At 43.8% G+C, this 23,196-nt stretch overlaps 2 protein-coding genes across 13 annotated transcripts in view; one reads left to right on the top strand and one right to left on the bottom strand.

Annotated features, from left to right (window-relative positions):
- The window catches only part of LOC147027019 (transcriptional activator Myb-like), a 23,210-nt gene extending 392 nt beyond the window's left edge, over window positions 1–22,818 (top strand). The window contains exons 1-15 of one of the 4 annotated variants that reach the window (XM_085883049.1): window positions 111–422; window positions 4,303–4,420; window positions 5,920–5,991; window positions 6,101–6,193; window positions 6,428–6,648; window positions 7,522–7,747; window positions 15,177–15,236; window positions 15,369–15,470; window positions 16,035–16,259; window positions 16,678–16,950; window positions 17,074–17,201; window positions 17,316–17,421; window positions 17,538–17,636; window positions 17,929–18,048; window positions 20,261–22,818. In XM_085883049.1, the coding sequence (XP_085739175.1) occupies window positions 355–422; window positions 4,303–4,420; window positions 5,920–5,991; window positions 6,101–6,193; window positions 6,428–6,648; window positions 7,522–7,747; window positions 15,177–15,236; window positions 15,369–15,470; window positions 16,035–16,259; window positions 16,678–16,950; window positions 17,074–17,201; window positions 17,316–17,421; window positions 17,538–17,636; window positions 17,929–18,048; window positions 20,261–20,335 (1,986 nt within the window). In that variant the 5' untranslated portion in view covers window positions 111–354 and the 3' untranslated portion in view covers window positions 20,336–22,818. Of the gene's footprint in view, window positions 1–110; window positions 423–4,302; window positions 4,421–5,919; window positions 5,992–6,100; window positions 6,194–6,427; window positions 6,649–7,521; window positions 7,748–15,176; window positions 15,237–15,365; window positions 15,471–16,034; window positions 16,260–16,677; window positions 16,951–17,073; window positions 17,202–17,315; window positions 17,422–17,537; window positions 17,637–17,928; window positions 18,049–19,510 lie in introns of those variants that run through there. The other 3 variants (XM_085883048.1, XM_085883050.1, XM_085883051.1) reach the window with 3 other exon arrangements.
- The window catches only part of AHI1 (Abelson helper integration site 1), a 245,127-nt gene that overhangs the window by 53,064 nt on the left and 168,867 nt on the right, over window positions 1–23,196 (bottom strand). For 8 of the 9 annotated variants that reach the window (XM_085883032.1, XM_085883035.1, XM_085883038.1 and 5 more), the window contains exon 27: window positions 22,359–23,099. The exons of the other annotated variant lie outside the window; for it this stretch is intronic. In XM_085883032.1, the coding sequence (XP_085739158.1) occupies window positions 22,882–23,099 (218 nt within the window). In that variant the 3' untranslated portion in view covers window positions 22,359–22,881. Of the gene's footprint in view, window positions 1–22,358; window positions 23,100–23,196 lie in introns of those variants that run through there. 9 annotated transcript variants of the gene reach the window in all.

Below are 23,196 nucleotides of genomic sequence, written 5' to 3' on the forward strand. Positions count from 1 at the left end.
CGGGTTGGGAGTTTTAACGTCACGGCGAATGGACCCATTGGGTCCGGAACTCGCACACATCGTGACTCAACGGACTGAGTCAGTGATTCCCCCGGCCGTGTCGGGCCGTGTCCGAGTCCATCACCGGGCAGCTCGCTCGCTCCCTCCTCGCCGTTTGTCTATGTTCCCGTTGTCCACTTCAAACTAAATGGAGTTGCGAACACTCTCCTGCGGACACGACTACCCCATGTAGTCTGTCCCGGATGTTCCGTACTTGGACACATCGCGGTGTAACGTGTGCACGTGGTCGGGGTGTGATTTCCCCCCCAACCCGGGACGGGACCAAGTGGTAAAAACTACTACTACATGTAAACTATGCGAGCGGGTGAACCTGTCGGCGACCTGTCTGTCTTTCACCAACAACAGCTTTATTCCACCGCCTGGTAAGGGGGCACCGCAACTTGTCGTGTGTACGTACTACAGGGTGCGATCGATCGTGTCCCTTTCCGCCATACTGTGCTCTTTAGTACAGTAACGGGTATGATCATGGACCATGGTTAATGATGTCTTGTGTCCCCCATCCTGCACGGTTTAACCCCAAGTATAGTACAGTATGTGATGTCCTGTTCCCCCATAATGTGGTGTTTACCCCAAGTATAGTACAGTATGTGATGTCTCGTTACCCCATGTGGTGTTTACCCCAAGTATATTACAGTATGTGATGTCTCATTACCCCATGTGGTGTTTACCCCAAGTACAGTACAGTATATGATGTCTCGTTACCCCATATGGTGTTTACCCCAAGTATAGTACAGTATGTGATGTCTTGTTACCCCATATGGTGTTTACCCCAAGTATATTACAGTATGTGATGTCTCATTACCCCATGTGGTGTTTACCCCAAGTATAGTACAGTATGTGATGTCTCGTTACCCCATGTGGTGTTTACCCCAAGTATATTACAGTATGTGATGTCTCATTACCCCATGTGGTGTTTACCCCAAGTATAGTACAGTATGTGATGTCTCGTTACCCCATGTGGTGTTTACCCCAAGTATATTACAGTATGTGATGTCTCATTACCCCATGTGGTGTTTACCCCAAGTATAGTACAGTATGTGATGTCTCGTTACCCCAAGTATATTACAGTATGTGATGTCTCGTTACCCCAAGTATATTACAGTATGTGATGTCTCGTTACCCCAAGTATATTACAGTATGTGATGTCTCATTACCCCATGTGGTGTTTACCCCAAGTATAGTACAGTATGTGATGTCTCGTTACCTCATATGGTGTTTACCCAAGTATATTACAGTATGTGATGTCTCATTACCCCATATGGTGTTTACCCCAAGTATAGTACAGTATGTGATGTCTCGTTACTCCATATGGTGTTTACCCCAAGTATAGTACAGTATGTGATGTCTCGTTACCCCATGTGATGTTTACCCCAAGTATAGTACAGTATGTGATGTCTCATTACCCCATGTGGTGTTTACCCCAAGTATATTACAGTATGTGATGTCTCATTACCCCATGTGGTGTTTACCCCAAGTATATTACAGTATGTGATGTCTCATTACCCCATGTGGTGTTTGCCCCAAGTATAGTACAGTATGTGATGTCTCGTTCCCCCATACTGTACGGTTAAACCCCAGTACAATATACTAGGTATGATCAAGGTTGATCATGTCCTGTTCCCCCATACTGTTCCGTTAAACCCCAGTACAGTACTGGGTATGATCATGTCCCGTTCCCCCATACTGTACCGTTAAACCCCAGTACAGTACTAGGTATGATCATGTCCCGTTACCCCATGAGTTGTGTGTGAAAAACCGTTACTGTACCGTTAAACCCCAGTACAGTACGAGGTATGATCAAGGTTGATCATGTCCCATTCCCCCATACTGTACTGTTAAACCCGAGTACAGTACTAGGTATGATCAAAGTTGATCATGTCCTGTTCCCCCATACTGTACCGTTAAACCCCAGTACAGTACTGGGTATGATCATGTCCCGTTCCCCCATACTGTACTGTTAAACCCCAGTACAGTACTAGGTATGATCAAGGTTGATCATGTCCCATTCCCCCATACTGTACCGTTAAACCCCAGTACAGTACTAGGTATGATCAAGGTTGATCATGTCCCATTCCCCCATACTGTACCGTTAAACCCCAGTACAGTACTAGGTATGATCAAGGTTGATCATGTCCCATTCCCCCATACTGTACCGTTAAACCCCAGTACAGTACTAGGTATGATCAAGGTTGATCATGTCCCATTCCCCCATACTGTACCGTTAAACCAGAGTACAGTACTAGGTATGATCAAGGTTGATCATGTCCCGTTCCCCCATACTGTACCGTTAAACCCCAGTACAGTACTAGGTATGATCAAGGTTGATCATGTCCCATTCCCCCATACTGTACCGTTAAACCCCAGTACAGTACTAGGTATGATCAAGGTTGATCATGTCCCATTCCCCCATACTGTACCGTTAAACCAGAGTACAGTACTAGGTATGATCAAGGTTGATCATGTCCCATTCCCCCATACTGTACCGTTAAACCAGAGTACAGTACTAGGTATGATCAAGGTTGATCATGTCCCATTCCCCCATACTGTACCGTTAAACCCCAGTACAGTACTAGGTATGATCAAGGTTGATCATGTCCCATTCCCCCATACTGTACCGTTAAACCAGAGTACAGTACTAGGTATGATCAAGGTTGATCATGTCCCGTTCCCCCATACTGTACCGTTAAACCCCAGTACAGTACTAGGTATGATCAAGGTTGATCATGTCCCATTCCCCCATACTGTACCGTTAAACCAGAGTACAGTACTAGGTATGATCAAGGTTGATCATGTCCCATTCCCCCATACTGTACCGTTAAACCAGAGTACAGTACTAGGTATGATCAAGGTTGATCATGTCCCATTCCCCCATACTGTACCGTTAAACCAGAGTACAGTACTAGGTATGATCAAGGTTGATCATGTCCCATTCCCCCATACTGTACCGTTAAACCCCAGTACAGTACTAGGTATGATCAAGGTTGATCATGTCCCATTCCCCCATACTGTACCGTTAAACCAGAGTACAGTACTAGGTATGATCAAGGTTGATCATGTCCCGTTCCCCCATACTGTACCGTTAAACCCCAGTACAGTACTAGGTATGATCAAGGTTGATCATGTCCCATTCCCCCATACTGTACCGTTAAACCCCAGTACAGTACTAGGTATGATCAAGGTTGATCATGTCCCGTTCCCCCATACTGTACCGTTAAACCCCAGTACAGTACAAGCCGGTGTATGATCGTGTCCCATTCCCCCACAATGTGCTGTAAGTTACAGTACGGCCTTGACACAGACTTTGATTCAGTTCCACCCTGTCTGGTGGTGTTTGTCTGTACTATTTGATAGAACGCGTCGGTAGCCGTTCTACTTTGCTACGTTTCCATCAGGCCCGTGGGAACTCGTCCGGTTGCAGACGAACAGTATGACTGGATGGAATGTTCGAACACGTGCTTGAGGTTTCATTTGCGTGTTTGGTTTTGGTTACTGTTTTCAGATAGCCATCTTTTTGGTGTTTATGAACGGGTTTTAAACTTCTCTGTCCTGCGGCTGGATGGTCTGAAGGGATTTAACAGGATTGCTGTCGTCCCGACTCCAATGGAAGAAAACATTCGCGTAATTCAAGTAAATAAAGTGTAAATATGGATCGAGTCACATTTGCTGAATAACCCTGGGTGATGCTCAACTGAAGGATTTGGCCAAAGGCCGTTGCTGGTTTGACCGGGTCGTTTTAGCCCCAAACATTCACTCCTTAGGTCCGAGTTATTGGGGCGCCTAGTTCAGGACGTAAGGACGTTCTCCCTCGGCCGAGCGCCACGTATGTCTTCGATTGTTTAAGTCTCGGCACGACTGTGGCTTAGCTCCATCAGTTGACACGTGCTCAATTGACATGTCTGGGAGTGTGTCAATTGGGGGTTGGGGGGGGGGAGTGTGGGTGGTTCGGCTGGTGCTTCCAGCTGGTCGCAGCACGTGTCCCTTAGCTTCTCGATCTTGCCTGAGGCAGCGACGCCAGACTCTTCGCCTGGGGCTGGCGGTGACTTCAGGTGTGCGGTGTGATATTTACAAAACCCCCCAAACACCTCCGCGATCACATTAATTTCCATCGATACCTCAGATTTATCAATGATGTGCTGCAGATGTACCAGGGGATCTGGCTACTCCGGCTGTTTTTACATCTTTTTTTCCCCCCATTGTGTGTCGTATCGTTGTGCTGAATAATGCCTTGCGTCCTTCGTATAGCACATGCAGCAGCGAGGAAGATGAAGAGGATTTTGAGGCACAAGATGATCACGATTACGAGCAGCGACGTAGCAGGGATCAGCGCAGGACCTGCAAGTCCCGATGGAGTCGTGACGAAGTAGGCACATTGTTTCACGGCCTTGCTACCCCTGCACGGGGGTTCTTTGTTTTTGACGCGTTTAGTCTTCTGCAATGCACCGAAGCATAATTTATAATCGCTATTTCCTTTGATCTATGAGATGAGAAAGGTGGTGACACTGTGAGAACCAGTAGTTTGAATGTGAATGGGTATCCCAAAGAGACGTTTAAACAAAACAAACGAAGTGAAAGAAATGCAACTCTGGATTGCCGATGCAGTAAAATGGAATAAAATTCAGATGGTTATCCCGTGCAACATGACCTGCCCTTTTTCTTTTGGAACCACACAAAACCCAGGTGCTCTCACGACCGCATTGGGCGATGGAGAGGGGTTGTGTGGAATGCTTGTAAATATCTCTTTGAAGTCTGACGGTGAAAAATGAACGGTCTGCGTCTGCGTCTACGTCCAACAACGTTATCTGCATAACCTTTTAATGAACGTACACCTGGCGTCCAAGTGAGGAAACCTCTCATCTGATATAACGTCAAGAATGCACGGCTGCACCGGTGGCGGTCTCGTGTGGAATTGGACCTTTTTTGCGAGTAGAAAAAACGAAAGTTGTTGGGCTGGGAGGGGGCAGAGTGCACCCATTCCATTTCCTTGGATGGAAGAACACCCCCATAAATCCTGTATGATTCTTGTCCAGGCTACCAATGGTTTCACGTGTTGTTGGTCCATCCCAAATTCCTTGATCTCACTCAAAGATGAAACAAATGCCGAAGCTTTCTGCCAATGGACTGACTTTTGTTCGGATGTTATCATTGAAGGGGTAGCTCTGTCAAATTTGAAATTGGTCTTTTCTTGTGTTGAAATATTTCCCCTTGCACGTCGTCGATCTGGAGAATGCACTTTTTTTTTGACCAGGATCCAATAGAAAGTTCAATCCAGTGGTTGAATCGGTATTGAAGCACAGCCATGCCACAGAGGTACATGCGCTTGTAAATTGGAGCAGGAATGTAGGATTTGGCCAGGATAACAGTACACAATGGCTTACCTTTTTAAAAAAGTTACAGTGGGATCTGTAATGGTTTGGCAGACAGAACGGCCAGTTGATTATTATTATTATTTTTTTCCTTCTGAATGACTTTGTGCTCTTGGGTGCAACAACCTACCTGTGAAGCACCAGGATGACAGTTTAAAGCTAGGTTGGGAATCCAGCAGACATCTCAAAGGCATTTGTGTTACATTTGAGATATCGTTTCAGATCCTTGTATATGAGCCGGCTATCTCTCAATAAGAACCCTCCACTCCTTCCCATACAGCCCACCTCCACATCTTGAATCGTACAGATAATTGTGTTGCACATGTGATTGGGTGGTCGTACCTATCGCCGACTGGAATGCTTTCAATTTGTCATTTTCTAAAACGGTAGTTGCTGGAAAATGTTTGGAATTCAGTGCGATGTGAATGTGTTATTCTCTGAGTTTGCAGCATGTCATGAGCATTGAATTTTTTTTTTTTAAACTCAACTTGTACAGGATGAGAAGCTCAAGAAGCTCGTGGCCAAACACGGGCGAGACAACTGGAAGGTCATTTCGACGTTTTTCACGGTGAGGCCACTCTACTTGCTGTCGGCCGTACGTTGCATTAACCCCGTGACTGCTTGCTCGTGTTTTGGTCTAATCGGGCACATGGTGGTTTTTGTGGTTTTTGTTGCAGAACCGAACAGACCTCCACTGCCTCCAGCGTTGGCAGAAAGTCCTAAACCCTGAGCTAGTCAAGGGTCCATGGACAAAAGAAGAGGACCAAAAGGTATATCCACAACTTTTGTCAGTCAAACCCCATTCACAATAAATATCGTCCCGGCTCGCATTCATATCCTGAAATGTGACGGCACTTTAGAAAGTTGTACTTAAGAAAGACAAAAAGAAAAAAAATGGAAGAATGGGGGCTTCAAAAAAAAAATTCTTTTAAATTCTTTATTTCTTTCTGATAAATTGTGAAGATGTCATTATTCCTCGACCGATCCATTTTTGGCCACAACAGGTAGTCGAGCTGGTGCACAAGTACGGGCCGAAGCGCTGGTCGCTTATCGCTAAGCACCTGAAGGGCCGCATAGGAAAGCAGTGTCGTGAGCGGTGGCACAATCACCTCAACCCGGAGGTGAAGAAGACATCATGGACCGAAGAGGAGGACCGCGTGATCTTTGAGGCACACAAACGGCTTGGGAATCGGTGGGCTGAGATTGCCAAACTGCTTCCAGGGCGGTGAGCGTACAAACCAAACCTACAAATATATACCGTTATGAAAGTCTTTCTTTATAATAGACTTTTTTGCAGTTTTTTATGCAACCCCGACAGTCGGTGTCGGCATTATGTTTTTGTGTCGTCTGTCTTCGTCTCTCTGTGTGTCCATCCGTGATATGTTTTCGTTCTTGTGATAATTTAAGAACAGCTGAAGGGATCCAAGTCAGACTTGGTTCAAGTATGTGTAACGTTGCAAAGATGAATTGGTTAGATTTTTGGAATCAAGAGGTCAGAGGTCATGTTAGGTTAAAATTCTGTTACTGTGCCAACTTGTGAACCAGTAATTGGATTTTGACCAAACTTGATAGAAATATGTACAATGATGTAAAGATGAACTCAATAGATTTTTGCATCAAAAGGTCAGAGGTCATGTTGAGTAAAAATGTAATGATTCAAAACAGCTGAAGGTATTTAAATCAAATTTGGTACAATGATGTAATAATGTGGACTGAGGCATTTCGGGTGACGTCGAAGAGTGCCGTTCTAGTTTTTAATTTTTTTAATTATTGGCTGTTTGTGTTAAAGAAGTGATCGATTCAATAAAATGTAAATAATGCGAGGTTTCTGTGTTCCACATTCGAGGATGCAGAATTGACTGGCACAATCTTAAATGAGGCGAAAACATACTCCTTATTCAGAAATGACAAAATAGATTCCTACACATCTCTGAAATTTTTTTTAGTTTTTAACTTTAGTCTATTGTGAGACAGCGAGACAGACTGATAGAGCAAAAGGTGGTCTTTGGAACACCATTTCAACCACCTACAGCTGAGAAACTTGTGCAGTATGACTTCTGCCTCAATCAACAGACCTTTTACGTGAGCTGTCTCGTAGGACGGACAACGCCATCAAGAATCATTGGAATTCGACAATGCGTCGCAAAGTCGAGCAGGAGGGCTACCTGCAAGATCTCATGGCTTATTCGTGGCACACGGTGTCGATGCCTGTGTCGTACAGCGACGTTCCTTCACCAGAGGAATCTTGCCAGTTTGTTATGAGCTGCCGGCAAATCCCAAGCAACAACGCAAGCTTTTCTTATTTTCCGTGTTCTTCGACTGAGGTGAGAATGATTTCAATTGCCTGAATGACTTATTCCAAAATGTGTTTTGATTGAAAAGGTGTAAAACTTACAAATGCAGTGATTTAAGTGTCGTGGAGGAGCCTCTACAGTAGACTCGTGAAGGCAAATGTTGTGAAACATAAAAAAACTAGAGGGGGAGCACTCGGTAGAGTGCAAAACCTCCGCCGCCAATACTGCTAGGTCACTCAAGTGAACCTGATATCCTATTCATTCAATTTGACGTCAACAGTGCTCACAGCGTTATAGTTTGCAACTTTCCCTTTTACTTTTAACTTTTACATGCTCTATTCATTCGTCATAACTACTAGATTCCTTGAGACAGAAATTGATTTTACGTGGGTATATCCACCTGAAGTTCCAAAATCAGCCGCAATTATAATTTTGGCATGTTTTTTTTTTGGTTGGAAATCACTTGTAACATGTAGAAATGCAAAAAAAAAAATCGAAATGTTGAAAAAAAAATTTGCAAATTTTTTTTTGGGGGCGGGGGGGGTTGGAAATCACTTAAAACGTGTAGAAATGCAAAAAAAGTGAAATCGAAATTTGGTTGAAAAAAAATTTGCAAATTGTTTTTTCTCTAAATTTTTTTTGGGGGGGTGGGCGTGTTAGTGGAAATCACTTGAAACGTAGAAATGCAAAAAAAAAAAAATTCAAATATTTTTTCAAATTGGCCGCCATAGCGGCCATATTGGACTTTGGACCAAGTCCAAAATCTAATGGCATGATCCTTGGACCAGATCTAACCCCCCCCCACCAAGTTTCGTCGAAATCCGTCGAGTTTTTCCGTAATACTGTTCACAAACAAACAAACAGAAAGGGGTGAAAACAGTAACCTCCGATCTTCGATGGCGGAGGTTAATTAAAAAAATTCATGCTGTTGCCGATACTCATGGACGAGCAGAACAACAGGAGGCAATGGGTCAACAGATAGTGCACATGCGCTTACGCAGCATGCTGGCAATATAAATGGTCCATAGTAAAATCTTAAATTAATTTGCTACACTGTAGTTGATCAGAAGGATTGTGAAAGAATAGGTGGTGAATACCAAGGTTCCTTGCAAGGAAATATCAAATCCAATTTAACGGGTTTATATGCTCATACTCTGTGCTATTGAGTAATTGATCCCTGATGACCACAAAAGTTCTCATTTACAAGCATGATTTATTTGCAATGGGGCAGCGAATAAGGAGGAACATATGCGGTAAAACCAGATGGTAACCAATCTATACTAATAAAAGGCAATGTGTGTGTGTCTCCTCCATAACTCCAAAACCATAAAACTTAGCAGCCTAAAACTTTGCACGCATACTAAGAAAGCTCCAAGGAAGTGCAAGAGTGAAGATTGGGTGTTTAGGTTAATTAAAGCACCCCGTTTGAAGATAATTAACGGCCTTATGTAATTATATCCTTCATCAGGCGCATCCTCTGTCACCGCTCTCCATGGGGTTTGAAGCCGTATTCAAGGTCACCTCACTGGGGTCTCTCGCCGCCATGTTTTTTGGCCTGCTCAGCCTTGACTTTGAACAGGCCGTAATGATTTCTTCACGATAAAGTTGGTTTTTACACTTTCCTCACTCATTATGGAATGCCTGTTCATCAGAGCGACCAATCGCTAGGTACCTGTCAATGCCCGGAGACATTGGCGTTAATTGCTTTATTTCATTTGCACACATGCGATCACCGCGAGAATTTTTGAAACTGAGGAGAATTACAAAATTTAAGCTCCAGAATCGAACTTGCTGGCAGTTCTGACTCCTATAAAAAAGTTGACCAAGCTGTGAAGTTTTCTGTTTTCAAAGTTTCGTGCCGAGGGCTCGCTTCAGGATCGTTACTGAGCCCAGGACGGCTTTCAACTGCTGTTTGTCGTGATATTCTTAGGGATGGTTTTTAATACCCCTGTGAGGTTCTTCTTCATCATTCCCATGAGGTTCTTCGTCATCACGCGTATAACTTTGGCATTCTTCAGCTTCCAGGATCTTTTCACTTCATTCTTGAGGTCTTGGTATTTGGTCATTTTCTTGATTTCTGCATCGTTACTCCAAAATCACTGATATCAACACCTAGATTAGCAATGTCACCTTCTCTTTGTTTTTGTTTTTTGGTACCCACGTATGATATCTGGTTGCAACACTTTGTTTTCGATGTTAACGCCCGATGGGATCATTAGGTCGTACGTGAGTGGTACTTCCATGTTTTCAGTGATTGCTTTGGATCCTGTTCCCACAAATTTTCTGGACCTGGAATATCAAAGTTTTTGCAGATGTGCCAGCAGATTACATTATAAACTCTGTTGTGTCGTTGTGTGTGCAGCTGTTCTGACATGAGTTGTTTTTTTTTTTGGTCATTAATTCTCACATATTCTTTGCTAATGCCATCTCCACCCCTCACCTGTCTTTTTTTTTTTTCTCTCTCTCTCTTCCTCACACCCCTCTCTCGCTCTGTCCTTTCCTCGCTCCCCACTTCCTAATAAAATGCAGCACTCCTCCAACACCTCTGTCACTCTCTCGCTATCTGTCTGTGTGTCTTTATATGTCTCTCTCTCACCCACCCCCTCTTCACCCCCCTTCCTCCTGCAGTATAGAGCAACGTTTGGTGAGGTGTTGCTCTCCCCACCTCCCCCCCCCTTCTTGTCACAGTCAGCGAAGCGACGGCTTGTATTTGCTCGTGAATAATAAATAAGCCCACGGCACCTCGATGGAGTAACGATTAATCTTGCTCACTCATATAGGGTGACAAGCTGTTTGCTACACGGTGAGGACTCTTTGCAGCAGCTTCATGCGCCAGCCAGAGATTGTGTGAGAGAGACAGACAGACACACTCTGTAGCGCTGCATGGCACCACCACTTCTATGCTGCACCACCAAAGAACAATGCAGCATCAAGGACAGAATGCCAGAAAGCAGCAGTTGTGTAGCTCGCATTTATCCATGAGGCAAGATATCGACCAACTCTCGCTCTCTGGGTTATTAGTTCTTGCGGAGCATGCTCAGACCCTTGTGTTGCCTACTGATTTGGCACAGTGGACCGAGATAGGCTTTCTTGCTTAAAACAAGGACAAATGTGTCCAAGAGCCATGTCATTCCACCAGTCAATCTCCTTGCTATGCTACTAGCTTCCAGAGCATCAGGTGGCCCCAGGGCATCAGGTGCCGTCAGGACATCAGGTACCTCCAGGGCATCAAGTGCCTCCAGGGCATCAGGTGCCTTTTGGGCATCAGAGGCCTCAGGGCATCAGGTACCTCCATGTAGCATCCTTGCCTGCTTCACTCCCTATTCTCACCCCCCAGAAAGGTTTTGTCTGAACAAGAAGAAGAAGAACAACGCGGAGCTCTCTTAGAGCCAGCGTTCGCTACGCAACTCGGCTAAAAAAAAAAAAATGTGGATACAATGTCGAGGTTCGTATGAGAGCAAACACACACAACGTACAACAAGGGTTGCAGGAGACGAGAGGGGCGGGAGAGGAAAGGAAAAAACAGTGGGGAACAGCGACATGAGGAGATCTGTGGAAGGGAGAGGGATGGGGTGGGGTACACAGGGTAAACAAGATGGACACTTCAGGGTCTTTCAGGAAGGAAAGCAGGGAATTTGAAGGAGGTTGGTTTGGGGTGGATTAGCCTTGGAAAACCCGTGTCGGCGCACGACTCCTGTGCTGGCATGTGTGAACAAGTACTGCGTAGTGGTCTTGGGTTCGTGTACATCCATGGAAAAGCGCGTTGGGTTGGGGGCTACATTTTGCAGGAAATCAATCATGTGTTGTTCACTCAGGCATGTCGAGTCCTCCAAGAGATGGTCAAATAAAGAAAAAGGTTTGAACTTGCCTCAATTCCTTATTTCATCAGCTGGGCTGCATTCTTCATAGAGGGCCTTGGAAACAGCCATTTGGGTGGGAAAGACTAGAGTTTCGGACGACTACTGGACACTATTTTATTAATTACATCAATTGCATTACGTGTATGGTGACTTGCACTCTGAAATAGCTATTATAATCTATTCTATCTTTACCCCTGAGACCAGATCCATAAATATATATATATATATATATATATATATATATATATATATATATATATATATATATATATATATATGAAATTGGAACAGCACTCGGTGGAGTGCATACCTCCACCAGGCTGAACAGTTTACATTTTGGATCCCACTGATAGGTCGGATCCCAATTTGGATCTTTACCAAATCTAATCAATTCGTCTTTGTCACACACCCAACCTGTCCCACCAAATTTTGTCCGAATCCGTCCATAACGTTTTGAGAAATCATGTTCACAGACAGTAGGGGGTGAAAACGTAACATCCATCCACCTTTGCTGGCAAAGGTAATAACCACACAGGATATGCACAAATGATGAGTAATTGCAGCAGAGATGTATGTTATATAGTATTATTCCAGGAAGTATACAAAAACACTGAATACGTTGTATTTTGTTGGTGAGTGAGCGCTTTGCCTTGTATGGAAGCATGACGCCTTGATTCGTGCTCATATAAAGTTTATCAATGTATGGCCTGAATATTGCTCCACACATCTTGCAACAATTTCCATTATTCATCCAAGGTGTTTAGGTAAAAGCAAACGCACTGAAAATTATTATTTGGAGTTACCGTGCTGTTATTAGCGAATACATTCTGGACTGCGATTCAATTCTGCATTCGACTTGATAGTTACATCATGACTGAGGCACACCTGCGGAGAGTCCCTTCACAGATCAAATCTACCCATATGTACCTCTACCTTGTAGCAACTGCCGACTGCACATCCCGATCGGGATATGAACTGCACCACTATCGACTGTAGGGCGCTCGGCAAGTGGCTTAAGCACTCAAGCAAGTAGTCAAATTAAATGGTTGATGAGGAACGGCTAGCTTGGCAAGCGAAAGCAAGCTGATTGGTTATAGCACGCACGCGCAAAAAACTAAACATCACCGATTTCTTAACGTTTCCAGATTTCGAGTTATTTAGTTCACGTGATCCGATCCTCCAAACTATAATCACATTTCAATGATATGCTTTAATTCGTCCGTGAGAGTTGATCGTGGAAAATCGTATCATATAATGCATGAAATCGCTCCAAGCTCCTGATTTGAAAACTACAGTACGTACTAACAAAAGCGATGTACACAACGATTCATAGCCACGATGAACAGGTATTCGATAATATCAGTGAGGAAAGTGAAAAAAACATTTTGAGCACTTTATCGTTTATAAACCGTTGCGGCCTGTTCCAACTCAAGGCATTGTTGAGCAGGCTGAACAAAATGGTGAATTAAGATCCCAGCGAGGTAACCAAGGATGCGCCTGAAGACCCCATCGAGAGTGAGGTATCCGAGGATGTGCATGATAAAGGATATTAAATAAGGCCGTTGGTCATCTTCAAAAGGGGTGTTTTAATTAATGCAAATACCCAATTTTCACTCTTGCACTTCCTTGGAGTTCCCTTGGTATGCGTGCAAAGTTTCAGGCTGCTAGGTTTCGTGGTTTTGGAGTTGTGGATGACACACACACACACACACACACACACACACACACACACACACACACACACACACACACACACACACACACACATATTTATTATATAAACCCTTTTTATAGATGACAGCAGGAACCCTTTACAAGGAAATGGGATGAACACACAAACAACAACAACACAGCCATAACAACAACTACTTGTCTTGTTATAAAAGGTCCTTTTTTGCTTGTTTTACTTCATTTTATATCCCCATTGAGATTGACAGATGGGTATGTATCTGTTTGTGAAGTACAACCTGCTGAATTCTGGTTAACCTCATCGGTGAAGCGACGGAAGGCACCCTGAGAAAGAGTGCAGGAAGCCAGGAATTTGTAATTTGTTCAGGGTACCAGAGATTTATCGCTCGCCTAGTCTTCGTTAAGGTCACCTTAGGATCTTTAACGTCCACCAACTAATGCCGCCTTCGGGATGCCTAGTTTAACATCGATCCAAGAGACGGCACACACATTGATGAATCACCCCGCCTGTAAAACACTGGGGTGAGAGTTCATAGCTGCGTCGAGATTCAAACTCAGACTAGACAACTCGGAGGTGAGTGTGCGTCCCTCCTAAGCTTTCCTGCTGGACCCATCTTCATCCGTTTTGAACTCATTTTAATCAAATATTCCATGAGCGCAGCCATGATGCATCGTGTCCTTGTACGAGAGTATCCTCGAAACAACATTATCCGTTGACAACTGTGTCTTGCATATGATTGTATGTGCAAGAACTTCCACACACGATGGACACCGTTGAGCCAGATGATGTACAGCTTCAAATTTGACCTGGACTTTTGTCTCCACTCCTACTTGGCTTTATTTATGGGTGGTATTGATTACGATATTTTTATATTCGATAAACGACGTTTTAAGCCACTGCAAATAACGCACCGACATAGAAGCCATATCCTTTTGAATCTGATATTTTAACAGATCTTGAATTGGCAAAGCTTCTCTGCGAGGCTTAAGCTGGAGAAAAAGTTTTAGTTTGGTGGTCTTATTAGGACCAATAATGTATGCACCATTCTTTGTAGCTTTAAAATGCTCGATTTAATTCCTTGGCGATGATTATGCATTCGCCTGCCTGGTGAGCACAGGCGTAACCGTAAGGTCACGTGTAAGGTATTATCTACAACTCTTCCAAGAGTGGTGTGTGATGACTGTCAGTGGTCATCGTTATACTTGCTGTACATGCCAAAACGGTTTGACACGTGCTGAGCCAGGCCTTGCCAAAACTACTCGGCACTGGTTTGGGATTTCGAGAGCACAGCCCAGTTCACCGGTAACACAAGTGTCACTCGGCCTTTCCGCATTGTGTCGATTGTGTCAATTGTTGAAGTTTATTACTTACGAAATCTTTAGATTTCGTATGTATATTGATGACTTCCGGACTCTGTTTGTTTGTGTGTTTGTTTATAGGCACGATAACTCGAGAATGAAAGAAGCTACAAATGTCAAATTACACCACGTGATTCAGGAGCGTGATGGCTAGCGCTGATTAGATTTTGGTCAAAATCGGTCAAAGGTCAAGGTCACAGTGAGGTCAAACATTCGATTTTTGATGGTTTGGTGCAGATAACTCGAGAACAGAAGAAGCTACCAATGTCAAATTATACCACGTGATTCAGGAGGGTGGTGGCTAGCGCTGATTAGATTTTGGTCAAAATCGGTCAAAGGTCAAGGTCACAGTGAGGTCAAACATTCGATTTTTGATGGTTTGGTACAGAATCATCGTAGAAACTTCTGGTTTGCGTCGCTACCTTCTCTAGAGACAGCTTTTATTAGACAAGGTCAGAGGTCAAGTTGACGATTTCGTAAGTACCAGTCTACGACTGCTTGTTTATTTATTTATTTTATTACCTTTTGTTTTTTTTCTCTTCATTTTGCAGAATACCTTGCACAAGCAGCAGCATTGTGCTGACCTGTCGGATACAGACATCTTACAGCAAGTATGCACCTACATTCTGCTGTCCTACTCATGTGACGTTGGGTCTCTCCCTGTTGAGAAGTGACATTCGCGTGACGTTGTCGGGTCTCGTGTTGAGAAATGGACATTCTTTGTTTGACCCTTTTTCCAGCAGTCTTACTGCTTCAATTTTGAAGATGATCCTGACAGGGAGCGGCGGATCAAGGAGATCACGATGCAACTGATGTCTACAGAGAGCGAGTTTCTTGGTCACCCGGTGAGACCTTCAACTTGTTTGATTGACATCCATTAAGGAATGGGGTTATTCAACAGGGTCATGATGGTTTTCTAGGTCCTACTGTTTTTTAGGGTCATGATGCTCTCAATCGCAAAAGGCTGTCCAATTTAAATATGCGAAGTTTGATGCTTGGTGAGAAGGCGAATGACAGAGTGAGAGGTCAATGCACTGAAAATGGAGCAGAGGGAGATTATATCTCTCCTTTACTGAGCTACAAAGAAGCAAACTGGCAGACAGCACAGCAATTTGTAACATAGAGCAGTGTAGCAAATGGATAATGCGAGTAGACAGATGAAGAAGTGGTGAGCAGTTCTCTTAAAGTTTGGGAGGATAACAAGGTGTGGGTTGCTGGATGATAAGGTGAGATTTGGGAGGAAGGAAGGGATGATAGTAGGGGAGATCAAGGAGAACATTGGATATGAAGTGGTAGAATTAGGTGAGACTACCGATTTGTCTACAGTGGGAAAGCGGACTTCGACCTCAGCCTGCTGCTTATAAATATTTGTGCATGATATCTATTGAGTACTCTTGTGTCTGTTGTAGATGGAGGGAAACCAAGGATGGACATTCTCCAGCAGCAGAGAGTTAAGGTCAGCTGACACGTCTGAGGAGCAGATCGTAAAAGGTTCTTCATCACCCGATGTCGCTATGAATGACAGGTCGAGCCCTCCGCTAAGCTACCTCTGCCCTGATGTGTCGCCTGTTTACTCGGTCTCAAGTAGTTTTGCATGCACCTCCAACCTGGAACCTTGCAGCAGGACCAATATGGTAAGACCACAGGGTTGGTGCCATCATTCCAAAGATTTCATTTTCCTTGATCAGTTTTTGTGATTAATCTGCTGGTTGTGTGTGTGTGTGTGTGTGTGTGTGTGTGTGTGTGTGTGTGTGTGTGTGTGTGTGTGTGTGTGTGTGTGTGTGTGTGTGTGTGTGTGTGTGTGTGTGTGTGTGTGTGTGTGTGTGAACATCTGTACGTAAAGCTAAATGCTACAAGTAGAAAGTTTTTCTCTGGACATAGCTGAGGTCGTGGATCTACTGCTGTAAACCCACATCCAAGGTTGTGGACCCACTGTTTGGAGAGGTTCTGGTCTGAAAGGGTTAAACCCTTGATGAAGAATGCAGCCCAGCTGATTACATAAGGAATTGAGGAAAGTTCAAACCTTGATCTTCATTTGACCATCTCTTGTAGGACTCTACATGCCTGAGTGAACCACACACGATGGACTTCCTACAAAATGTAGCCCCCAACCCAACACGCTTTTCCATGGATGTACACGAACCCAAGACCACTACACGGTACTTGTTCACACATGCTAGCACAGGAGAGTCGTGCGCCGACACTGGTCATGCCCAGGTCAAGATGATGCAGACGATGGCTGATGGTTCAGAGTACATGTCCCTGCAGTCTGGCATCACCCCGAGTGGAACACCCATCAAGACGCTTCCCTTCTCACCGTCACAGGTTTGTGCCCCGCCTTTGAACCCAGCTGTACAATTCTTGAAAAACATGTCGAGCCTGCTGGCTGTTTCTAATTGATTAATTTCATAATTATTGCTTTTTCTCCTTTCACTCGAATCCTTTTAGTTCTTGAACACATCAACTAATCAGGAAGAAACGGCCTCCACTTCAACACCTGTGTACAATCTGAAAGTGCACATGCCAATGCCACAAGTGCGTGAGGGGCCTGAGCGGCCTCAGAAGGAAAACAGCTGGTATAATTTTCTTATTTTACCTGACCTCCACCTTCTTTCACCACATTAATCTCGCCACGACTTTACTGTTTCAACATATTGAGTTTCTTTGTCCACTGTAAATGCGTGTCTCAGCTTCAGGACTCCGCGGAAGTCCATCTCCGAGTTGGAACCCCAGCACGAGGTGCTTTACAAGTGCTTCCCTGACACCGAAGACAGGAAGTCTGGCCTTAAGTTCCTGGTAGTTGAACATCGCCTTTGTTCCATCACCGTTCCGTTTGTTGCACAAATGCTTGCTTTCCTTTATGTAGTCGCTTATAATCATTTTGATGCACACCCTTTGCATCCCTACATCAGCCCTACGTGAGCTACCCACTCATGGACGAGATGAGGTTGGGAGATGAGGAAGATGTGCTGCCCAAGAAGGAACAAAGCACCTCTCACATAAAGCAAGAGGTTCGAAACGTTGACTCCAGATTGTGGTCCATGAGTACCTTCTTCCGAGTCCCTTTCAACGGCTTTCTCATCTGTATTGCCCTTTTTAGCATATGTTCGCAGTTCACTGTTTTTTATTTTATTTATCTTTTCCTCAATCATTTGCTGTTCTTTGGTGAGTTGTTCAGTTTTTTGACGCTTCACCAGCCTTTTGACCTTGTAGTCTCATTAGCAACGGGCCTTACTGACCACTAGAAAGTGAAAGAGAAATTTGGATGTTTCACAAGACGTTTTCTTCTTGATGCTCTTACAGCCCTGTTCCCCGAGGCGGACGGACGAGCACTCCATTGTGGTGGAGATGTCAAGTTGTCCATATGGGGTACCCCAAGAAAGCTCTTCGTGCTGTGCAACTTCAAGCTATGGCCTTGGCTTGGTAAGGACTACTTGTGTTCCCTCGCTCATTCATCTATTAATCTATCTATCTATCTTTCCATCTCTTCTGTCATGTTCTTTCTCATTGATTTTGCCCATCGTTCTTATAGTTATTCGATACACAGTTGCCTGTGCTATGTTGATGGATCACACTACTGCATATGCATTGTCCTTTTAAGATTTGTCAATCACAAACCGACTTCAGTTTTGAGTGGTTTGTATCAAATTTTTTTTTTTTTTTAAGGTTAAAATATTTTAGCTATTTTGCAACCACCAAAGGGTTAGTAGACCACTGAACTTACCTTTGCTTATAAAACGACAAACCTGGCCTGCGTCAGTCTCGCCTGTGGTTTCCTTGGTGGTTGTGGCTAGACAAGGCACAGATTTGAAGCATGTCTGTACTGACCTATACCTCCACCCTACTGTTGTTCACCCACGGATGCCCAGAGCTGCAAAAGGGGAAGTGTACCGTCTGCGAGTCAGCATCCGGGCAGACACGTGCCTCACTTTACCAGAATGATGGAGCAGATAGCATTATCCCAGGCTATAGGCCTTGCTGTGTGTGTCTGCTTTTCTACAGCAAGGGGAATGTGTTTGCACCATGATTTGGCCCAAATAAAGTGTCAAGATCAAGCTTGGGTCTTGCTCACTGTTACAAACTTGGTGTTTCATTTAATTTTCCCACAACTTCAGAATGGCTTTCAGCCTTTTAAATCTTGCCTGCTTTTGGTGTATCTTGAGAAATATTTACCCATCACCAAAGGTGGATGGAGGTTTATGTATTCACCCCTGTTTGTTTGTCTGTGAGCAGGATATGTCAAAAAGTTATGGACGGATTTTGACAATTTCCTGGACAGATTGGGTGTGTGACAAAGATGAATTGATTCAATTTTGGTGAAGATCCAGGAAATATAAAGCGATTCTTCACCACTGAGAGATGAGGCCAAAAATGAGATATAGCACGATGTCTCAAAAAGTTATGGATGGATTATGACAAAACTTGCTGGATATGTTGGTTGGTAGGTGACTACAATAAGCCTAATAGATCCGGCCTATAAGTGGGATGCAAATCGTAAACTTCAGCTTGGTTGAGGTATGCTCTCTACCGAGTGCCGTTGTCTGAAAATATATTTGACTCTCACAACGGTTGTTATGTCACAAGCATCACATTCTTCTCTTGCAACAGGCACCGTTTGCTGTGCTGTAATGGTATCACGGGCGGAGCAGGCATCGAAATTTTGAGCCAGAAATTGTTGACATTTGAACAATGTTTCGACCAGTATATTCGACTTTTGATGTAATCAGATGAGAATTGATGTTTGTTGATGTCTTGCCCGATGTGTGAGTGAAGCCGACAAATTCCTGGTCGTTGTATTAAGGTGTGCAATGTGCATTGTACAGGTTGCTGTGAACCTTGTGAACTGATTTATCTCTGTTCCCCAAACCTACTGTCCCTTCCCCAGCGTCATCCTTTTCAGATGTTGTGCGTTACCAAGTGACCTCATCTGGGTGCTCTCAAAGTCAAGACTATGTACACGATGCCCCTCAATTCCTCTCTCCCCGCCTCCTGCCGCCTGCTTTTCCCTTTACCAATGAATGAACAGCCCTGCTTTGTTGCATTGTCTCTTTTTCCCTCTTTTTTTTTTTTTTAAAGGCCTGGAAATAGCAGGCTCCTGCTTTGGCGGTGGCAGGTTGGGACTTGGACCTGCTCACTTTGTGCTTACTCCCTTATTGTTTCAGCCGCGATTGTCGAGCTGCTGTGCAGCTTTTGCGCAACCAAAGTGCACTAACCCGTACACTCATGTTCATACCTTACATCTTTTCTCCATATCTTCGCTTGGCAATTCCTGGTGCATTCTACCTGCTGTCATTGATCATCTTGCCATTGATGCTCACCCTGTGTTTTACCTGCTCCATTTCCTTTCGATAATGTGCCTGTATATTAGCCCTATGAAATGAAAAATCTCAATCTTGCTCACCTTCACACTCAAACGATTTGCATTGTTGTCTTTTGATTTGTCAAACTGACTACTTCATTCATGTTGGAGCTATGAATTGCTGTGGGCCCAACTTGCAAATTCCCTACCATGATGCTTCTCACTTTCTCTGCCTAAGTCTTTATTCTAATTGCACCTTGCCTTGCTTTGTTTCTTTTCCTCGTAAATATTTATCATTCGAACACCTCCCTCCCCTCCTACCCTAAACCCTGCTAGCACCCTCTGCTGGGTCATGGTGGGGTGGACGAGAGGAGTCTGTTTGGCCTTGCTTCTCGCCATCTGTTCCTGTAGGAATCTTTGTTCAAACCGAGGCTCAAATCCTACGCCTCTACGAATCACCAATCTGTGCCAACCATCACTTCCTGGAAGCAGTTTGACTTTTGCTTGGTATTGTTTTTAAATATTTTACCCCCTCCCCATCTCTACATCTTTAGTGTTCTGTGGTGTTAAGACAATTTTTTTTTAATGTCGAAGGTTGGTGGACCGCCTGTTCCAAAAAAGCTGTTGTACTACACTCCTCTGCTATATTTTTTCATTTAATTTAATTTTTTAAAAATCGTAATTTCAAGCAATAGCCAGCACTTGATGAGTTTTTACCTTTCTGGTTTTTATTCCGGCTTGAACAAGCATGTAAGGCCAAGGCGTCGCGTCCGAGTGCGCGAGGTTGTTTGACGTTCGTTTAGACAACAAACAAGAAAGAAAAGAAAACTTTGCTTACAAACAGCTCGAACATATCACGTGAAATGTATAAACAAAACGCCTTTTTACGGCTTTGAGTGTTGCAGTGAGCTCGCAATTATTTATTAGGGATTTGAAAATGTATTGCTATTTAACGAATCTGCGTTTTTGTTTGTTTTGTTTTGGAAGGGGGGGGGAGTTGGGGGAATGAATAATGGTTTTTGGCACTATCTGCTGGCAAAGAGATGTCGTACTTTACGCTGCTTTCTGAAAGGGCTGCTTTCATATTCTTCATCCCCCTATTGGTACCGGATCCTTTCGCTGTATCTCCAATGAATGTATTGTGGGAATTGAGGGAAGATAAAGCTTTGTTCAAATGACATATCCCCTCTTTCTGTTAGCGCCGGTCTACAAGGTCTCTTTCAACGACGTTGCCATTTTATTGATTGCACTTGAAAGGTAGCGCATTTTGTAGTGAATACAGAGTCTATGTTTTTTTTTCATGATGGGATGGATCGGTGGCAGTTCTCAGTCTCCCAACGGCTTTATAGGATACAAAGTGGGTCCTGAGTTGTCCATTTTCACAATACCAGGAAGTATACTCGCCTATAGGGTCAAACGGCGTACTCACTGCCCTTACATATTTCCCAGAGGACCGTCCTGCTCGACATTGTTGAGTCTCGTGTTTGTAGACAGGAGAAACTGGTACTTTTTGTTTTGGGTTTTTTGCCGTTCCTCTTTAACCGACTCATCAACTTTGTAGGTACCCAACGCTAATGAGTCTGCCCTGCCGAACAGGGGTAATCGCTATGAGTGTTCGGATGGGCCTCCTCTGCTCTTGACTCATTAAATAAATCGGGAACTTCTGCTCTTTTGTCCACAAAGTCAAAACGTCTTCTCGGGAATATGTAGCAAAAAACAAAACAAATAACAGCCATGTTGTAGATTTTTTTTTTTTTAAAATGACGTCATCGAGATACTTTTTTTGTGCTGCAGCAGTAGCAAACAAACACTTCAAAGATTCATTTTTGTACTTCACTGCTACTTAAAATGTAGCATTTGGCTGCTCAATCGTCTTCTAGAATTTAAAACACTCCGTTACTCTCATCCTTCAGCGATCCAGTTTTGCACAAACTGACGATCTAAGTAATTCAACACTTCTTTGTTACATTTTTAAAGTTATTGTTCATTCTTCTGAATGTTTGTTTTTAAAATTATTATTAAAGTTTTAAACAAATAACTTAAAGTGGAGAGTGGTCATTGCGTTTCATGTATCTGCCCCTCATGCCGTCTTCGATTTAGTAGTTTCGAGGTCGCTGCCGCAGGGTCTCGGTGGGGGAGGTGGGAACACACGAGAAATGAAGGGTCTTGCTCCAGTCTCCACCCTCACACCCCGACACTAGAATGTAGAATGCGACAAAGGCTAGCGCAAAAAACCGGCCTTGTACTCTATCTCTTGGGACAAATCCCAGCGAAGACGACATTTTCGTTGTTTGCTCTTTACATTTCGATGCCTAACGTGGTAGGAATGTGCACTGAACTTATTGTTTGTTGTTTTTTTTTGTCGTTTGTATTTCTTCTTGATGTGAATATAGACATTGTAGCACTAAGCAACAAATTATTTAATTGTGTCAAAAAAAATTAAAATTTTGGACGAGGATCGAAGTTCAATAAGACAGCTGCGCTTTTGTGTAACCATCCGTCGGCCACAATGTTTGTCAACACCTGAGAGTGACATAGCACTTGGTTACATACTTGTTCCTCTCTCTAATCCTCTTGTGTAAGAGCAGTGCACCCCAAGTTCGTCATTTTTACTTTTTTAAAGATTACAAAGTGTACGTACGTACCATTTGATTTTATCGAAAGGTACGTTTTAAGAATCTCGCCCAAAATCTGTTGTTTCACTGCCATATGTAATGTGCACGCAGCTTATAACAGGGAGGCAGGACGTGGAAGTGTTAAACACTCACGGTAAAGAAAAGAAAACTTATTTTGTTTTTTCACTTGTATACAATTTTTATGAGTTTAACTAGTCTTCCTTTGCTTTGTTGTACAAATGTAAAACATTTACCGAAATAAAATTGTTACAAAATCCACTTTGTGAATGGTTTATCTCGATCTTGACGTCCAAAGCTCGCTGATGGAGAGGTAATGAATCGTCAATGAGCAACTGGGGAGTAAGGTTTGTTGATGTAAGCGGGATGGACAGGCCCCAGGAGGCAGAGACGAAGGGCCATCCCAGGCCGATCGTCCCATTGTCGATGTTCAACAAGGCAGGGATGGGCGTCGGTCGGCATGCTCTGCACCATCTGATCCCAGAACCTTCCTGCCTGGGGAAACCACTGAATGTTTCCCCTGCAGATGCTCCTTTTGGAGGCTGTCAAGGGTGGCATTGTTGGCTTTGGTGAATATTGAATGTGAAAATGATAGCTCACAGGAGTGCTCCACACCTACAGTTTACAAGTACTATGAGT

This window comes from Eptatretus burgeri, chromosome 5, assembly GCF_056783735.1.
Source record: "Eptatretus burgeri isolate ZD-2024b chromosome 5, Ebu_testis_v1, whole genome shotgun sequence".
NCBI lineage: Eukaryota > Metazoa > Chordata > Myxini > Myxiniformes > Myxinidae > Eptatretus > Eptatretus burgeri.